We start from the raw sequence: 6,806 nt of genomic DNA on the forward strand, positions 1-6,806 counted from the left end.
AGCCCACGTGTTTTATGGGGAATGCAGATAGTCGACAGAAAGGCTTTACATTTTGCTGACTACATACATCAATTTTCTTCATTTATTATAAACTTTGAGGAATATTAATCATCGGCCAGGGATTGTGTTGAGTGCAGTTTGGAATACTTAAGGGTCACTCATGCAAGAGCTGCTGAAGGAATGAAATAAGAGATGCTCATCTCGTGTTATACCCAAGTGAGTCAAATAATAACAACAGAATCTGAGAGGCCACAGAGCCATATTCCCATATTTACCCATATTTGTGTGTGTGTGTGTGTGTGTGTGTGTGTGTGTGTGTGTGTGTGTGTGTGTGTGTGTGTGTGTGTGTGTGTGTGTGTGTGTGTGTGTGTGTGGTAGAGGATTTGAAGCTGTCACTTTGTAATTACCTCAGCAAATACAGGCTTGGAGAGAGTTGACTGAAGTCTTCCAGTTGGACAGCCCTGGGAGAAAATGAGAAGTGACAGGCCACATAACACAGCGTGGGACGTAAATAACTTTTACCCCCCTTTCTCTCTCTTCCTCGCTCTCTCTTCGTCATAGAAACATGGATGATACTTCAAGGATTTTGAAAGAGAGAGAGGGAGAGAGAGGGAGAGATGAGCCGAAATGAGAGAATATCCCTCTCTTTCATCTTTTGAAAAAATCTCTGACATCCTCTCTCACTTGCTTTGATGAAAGTCTTTGGGGTTTTTTTTTTTGGTGTTTTATCCTCTTACATGAGGTGTATGTATTATAGCCTGCGTGCTCCAGTGTGTGACGCATTCACACACACACATGCACGCAAACACACAGGCATTCACACTGGCACGCACCGATATCATCCTCTCACCAGAATGTGTGTAGGTGTCATGAGGAATTGTGTTTTGTGTACGCATGTGTGCGCGTGTGTTTGAAGGACTGTTCTCAGAGCCTGTCGGCATTGGAGGGCCTGAATTTTTCATTCGGCGTCCTCGTCAAGTACAAAAAGTCCAGGGTTTTGTGTTCTACCCAGCAGCCGCTTGCCTTTATTTCTGTTGTCCAGGACTTCCTTTACTGTCCTGTGTTCTTTAAGCTCCAGGCAGGTTGTTACTGAGACAGAAACACTGTTGTTACAGCGCATGCATGTGTATCAATCAGTGTGTGTGTATGTGTCAGTGTGTGTCCTGCATTGATCACTGAAGAAGCACTTCCACATTGGCAAAGACTGATGATATGTCTGCGAGCAACTTCAACCCCCGTATATGTACATTGACAGTATACACACACACACACACATATTCACACAAATGCATAGTATACATCCTTTTATGCTTTACCATCCTGCTTCTGGCTCTTTATCATCAGTGTCTTTCTGCTGTTTCTTTCTTCTCTCCCGCCCTCTTTGCACCTCCACCACTCTGCCTGGCTCTAGTCCAGCTATAGATTGTTAATTGCGGTTTGTACGTGATGCAGGGTCTCGCCTCCAAATACTACAGCGGTGTTCTTTGGCAGACATCAAAGTGTCGGTGTTTCATTCCATGGGGATTAGTGATGGTAGTGTGTGATAATGCCCCTGCCTGCTCGCTGAATTAAATGCCCATGGCTGGGTGCAGGTACCAGGAATCTAATGAACACGCAGTCTTACAGGCAGTCATACACACTACGTACGCTAAAACAATGGGAGAAACACGCAGTTTAGGCAGACACACATGGTAAAACCACTGTGAGAATCAGAGCCTCATTACGGAAAAATACATACATTAAACTGTGAACTAAACATCACGTCTTCCATCTGACGGGGAAAAAAGCTTTTTATTAGCCAATCTGTCCACAAAGATCCACAGTACATGTCCTTCACTCATCTCTCATCTTTCACCCTGTGGCAAACTGGATTTTTAAACGTCTCATTTTTGATCATTCCCCCATACTCATGTTCGACTGGTTTTCTCTCACTGTCTGTTTTTCTCATCCTCTTTCTCTCTTTCTCACCAGCAAAGTTAATAAAAAAAAAAAGAATTAGTAATAACACAACAAGATAGATAAAAAGCGCAGTCTCTATAGCAACTCTCGCCATGATTTGTACAAAGGACAAATGACAAGTGTTTAAAGGGCTGCGGGGCGTTTTAATGTTCAGTTTATGTTTTCTCTCGTCGACTAAGAAGGTCTCGGGAGACCGCAGGAAAAACAGCCATGAAAGAGAAATTACAGAGACAGACCGAGGGAGAGGCCGAGGGAGGGAGAGTGATAGAAATACGTCCTTGGTGATCAATGCATGTGCTATTGTCTGTTCTGTTTCTTTGCCTGCAAGGACGAAAGCAGAGGAGAGGAGGCAAGTGATGCATACGAACAGGGTTTTAAGGGGCTTATAATAAATTCCTGACCAGACCACAAAAAGAAGTAACTGCACTGCTGCTAGTGTTTAGGTGTGTCTCTGTGTCAGGACATGTTTCATACTGTATGTATGAAAATGTTGCTAGACTTTGTCGCTGCTATTCAGGTCTTTTAATTGAATTGACAACCACACTCACAGGAGATTTAACAGGCGACTCACAGGTAAACCATGCAAGTACCAGGCTGGAACCCCTTTTGTATTTGGAATCTCCTGCTCCACAACATCCCAAAATATCTGGGGAGGTCCTTTGAGCACTATGAACTCATAGTCATGTTCAATTAACCAGTTTGAGATGAAGGGTACACAGTGATCGTGAAGGGATGGACATGGTCGGCAACAGTATTCAGGTAGGTTGTGGAGTTTCAGCAATACTCAGTTGCTACTAAGGGGCCCAAAATGAGCGAAGAAAATATCCCTGACGCCATTGCAACACCACTAAATACACTCGTGAGAGTGGACCAGGAGTTTTGATATTCTGTTTTCTAATTTTGGTGAGCGTGTGAGGATAGTAGCCTCAGTCTCATGTTCTTAGCTGAAAAGGTTTTATGTGTTGTGCATTCAGAGATGCTCTTACTACCTTGGTTGTAAAGAGTGGTTATTTGAGTTACCATTGGTTTCCTATCAGCTCAAAGCAGTGTGGCCATTCTCCTTGAACCTTTGACATCGAGAAGGCTCTTGTGTCCAGAGAACTGCTGCTCACTTGATATTTTTGCTTAATGGGACGATTCTCCAAAAGAGGGAAACCTTAGAAATAGTCATGTGGGAAAAATCCCAGTAGCTCAACTAGGCCAAAATTTCTTAATTCACATTTCTCCCATAATCTGATGCTCAGTTTGAACTTGAGCAGGTCATCTTGACCAGTGGTCCCCAACCTTTTTTGCGCCACGGACTGGTTTATGTCCGACAATATTTTCAGGCCAGGCTTTAAGGTGTCGCGGATAAACACAACAAAATAAAACCAGTACCACTACCAAACAAACCAAACCAAAAATAAATAAATTCATTCATAACAAACGGGAAAAGATGCAGGGAAACAGAGTTAATGATAAAAATGATAAAAATAACGATAAAAGCGATAAAAACCCTGAAAACCATAAATTTCACACCTCTGGCAGCCCGGTACCAAGCGACTCACGGACCATGGCCCGGGGGGTGGGGGCCGCTGATCTTTACTATGTCTACATTCCTAAATGCCATAAGATTAGCTGATTAGCCAATAATGGGCAGCAGAACAGGTATATAATAAATAAATACTTTCAGGATCTGTAAAAAAAATCATAACATAATGGTAAAAAAAATTGCAATTCTATAATGTCTAATTTGCCATAGTTGTAGTACAAAAAATTAATTAGCTGATTTTGGCAGGGTCATGTATGAGACACACACCAATATTCATGAAGTGAGCCAAATAATAACTGACAATGAGCTGATGAAGAAGAAAGAAATATGAGCACTTCCTGATTAGTTTAAATTCAACCTCCATGCTGCTGAAATTTGCCTGGAAGACAAATTAACAATAATTTGTCATAAATACTTCTTAGTTTGGTGTTCAATTTCAGCTTTAACCTGCTGTACCTGCTGTAGTTGTGTTATTATCAGTATTAGATACTCATGTTTGGTGTTATAGTTTAGTTCATGTCAGACATTAGTACCTATATATCACCCTATGTCAGAATTTGCAGTAGGTGTATTGCAGTTTTATACAGAAATGTATAGTAGAGCCAAATTATTCCCTGAAAAATAGATAAATAAATAAAAATAAGCCCCGAGCCCTAAAGGCTAAGATGGAGTTGGTGTGAAAGTGTAAACTGCATCACTTATGTGATTATTTCTGTTCTTCACGGGTTTTAAAATGCGTGTTTCTTACTGACAACACTTTAATCCTCTCCTCTGTTTATTATTGTGACATCCTCATCAGCAGTCTGACATGCTTCTTCAGTGTACAGGCTGTCATTCACACTTGCTTTCCTCACACTGTAAATATCTGTAAATATACTATAGATATGTGTTGAGGTTCGAGACCAAAGAAAAAGAGGCAGACAGACAAATAGACAGAGACAGAAACACCTCAACAGGACAGAAAAATGACCTTTATTTGTCCTTATGAACTGGTTTAACAGCACGTGGTGGTAAAAGAAAGAAAGGCACAGATAAGGATGGCAACAACAAGGGGAAGAGGGGAGTCTGCGCCAGATAGTGAAAGAGGCAAAGATAAAAAAAAAAGGGCATGCCGGAAAAAGAAAACACACCAAAAAATGAGAGAGAGAGAGCCTTAGCAGCCAGACAAACAGCTCTCTCCACCTTTAATCACCTCCTGCAGGTCAGCTTCTGCCTCGCCTTGACTTGCCACAATCTTCCAACTAACACTGAGCCAAGCCATCAAACAGCTATCTCTTCTTTTGCCTCCCCTTCTCTCTTTTCTCTTCTTTCTCTTTACACAGACAGAAAAGCAGAAAAGACCTTGATGTTTTTCCAATAATTGGCAGCAGAGGTTGACTTTTTTCCCTCTACTCCCCTCCCTCTTTTTCTGTTTATCTTTTTCTTCTGTTTTTTTTGCTCTTCCTCTTCCTTTAGAGATGAATAGTTGGCCCGGGATCAAAGGCAGACCCCAACCAGCCATTCTGACCACCACAAAGGGGCGTTGGGCGCTGGCTTGGGGCCAGGTGCTACACATGACCACATAGCCAGGGACAAGCCGTGCAGATGGGGCCCGCAGAGCCCTTGTCGCCTCCACCCCCTCTGCTGCATACGAGAGGTCAGCGGCTAAAGTATCAGAGCGTGCGCTTCCTGTAAGACGATCTAGCCTCGTGCAACTCATTCCATTTTGTTCCCATCTGTCTTTGTCTTATATTCATGTTTCAGTTTGTCAGTTTGTTTACTTCCTGCAACTGCTATGCCTTTGTTTCCTTCCTCACCTATCGTGCACTCTTCTTCTCTGACTCTGTTTTTCTTTGCTGTTCCAGAGTATGGATCTGAAAGAAACTGTCTGGCTGTACAACGGGAACAGAACCAGCAGAGGTAAACATTTTTGCCCTTGTGGACAGAAACATGTTTAAATGTTAAAGAAGACCCGACTTGAGTTTAGTCGAACACTTCCCCTTACTCTCAACAGTCCTTGTTTAAATATATAAGTCCTGCAGCCAAGTCCGATGCAGCCGCAGCCAGTACAAATAAATTCTTGTGGAGGACACAAAATGTGGGACAGATAAAACAAATGAACAAGCCCTTGTAGTCCAAATATATATGCAACACCCAGCTTGCTTTTCAACTCCTTCAACTGACACGTTTGCAGAACTTGTCTGAGAGTGGCCAAGATGATGTTACTGAGTCAGAGCAGGGCTATAGTCCACGTGTTTTACATGCAAATTCTTATTTTCTGTATTTCAACAAGTCACGCGTGCCACTGTGCACATCTCTTTCACCAGCAGAATCATGACTATTAAAAATCCATTACACATTTAAATCTGTGTTACATCTGCGCCAGTTGCGATATGCTGAGATAGATCACAGTGTGTGGCCATCATATTGTTTCGACAATCCAGTTCTTCCCTTAATTATATTTGGGAATCAAGCAGCTAGCCTACTTAACTTGTGTATTTCTGTTTAGATATCTCAGTGTATCATTACTTAAAATAGTAAAATACTATTATCTGGAATTTCTAGAGCAGAAAAGTTCAACAGAAAACTATGTGACCAGAAGTGAGTGAATTTATGATTTTAGTAAACATTACATGGTGCAATCTTTAACTTTAACTGGTTTGGGGAATGTACAAGTGTCTGAAACAGCGAAAACATCCAGGACATAAAAGAGCTGACATGGATTTATAGGGGTGAAAAAAAGACAACTGCAGTGTTTTTCCATACTCTGCATGCTGTCATCTGTGGATCCCCGGCTTCAGCCATATGTTTAAGATTAGATGTACTCTTTTGTTGGAGGAGAACACAGTCAACAAAGTTCTGCTGCCTCTCCCTCTGGTCATGAATCAACTGGGCTCTGTCCACACTCTCTCCTTATGGTCTTAATTCTATTAAACACAATGATAACACATTTACAGTACGATGATGATGATCGCATGAATAATGTTCCTCTTAATATTTGTGGGCACGTGTTTTTGTTCTGGGGATGTTTGTGTTTAAACTTTGAGAGAAGAATTGGAAAAATTAGAATGACTGGACTGTTTTGTTGATACTTATTGTGCGTATGTATGTGCTTTCACCCCCACACTCTGTGCTACCTGTTCTGTTTGATGTGAATAATTAAGAGTAATTACATATTACAAAAGTTGTAGTAAATGATCCAGTGATTAAAAATTTATTTATTTGAATTCTTGGCCACTTGGGGGCAGCAGATTAAATTGATAATCCAGCACTGACATATTATCTGTTATTATATCATTTGTTTAACTGAAAATGGGAATTCAATCATCAGTAACGT

The 6,806-nt window shown here is 41.4% G+C and overlaps 1 protein-coding gene across 2 annotated transcripts in view; it reads left to right on the forward strand.

The window, feature by feature from the left end:
* The window catches only part of LOC145429366 (uncharacterized), a 28,829-nt gene extending 23,421 nt beyond the window's left edge, over positions 1–5,408 (forward strand). The window contains exons 3-4 of one of the 2 annotated variants that reach the window (XR_013909594.1): positions 4,946–5,160; positions 5,335–5,408. Coding sequence is in view for 1 of the 2 variants with exons in the window: in XM_080302679.1 (XP_080158805.1) it covers positions 4,946–5,055 (110 nt within the window). In the remaining variant the exon portion in view is untranslated. Of the gene's footprint in view, positions 1–4,945; positions 5,200–5,334 lie in introns of those variants that run through there. The other variant, XM_080302679.1, reaches the window with a different exon arrangement.
* Positions 5,409–6,806: the final 1,398 nt, after the last annotated feature.

This window comes from Astatotilapia calliptera, chromosome 6 (genome assembly GCF_964374335.1).
Source record: "Astatotilapia calliptera chromosome 6, fAstCal68.1, whole genome shotgun sequence".
Taxonomy (NCBI): domain Eukaryota; kingdom Metazoa; phylum Chordata; class Actinopteri; order Cichliformes; family Cichlidae; genus Astatotilapia; species Astatotilapia calliptera.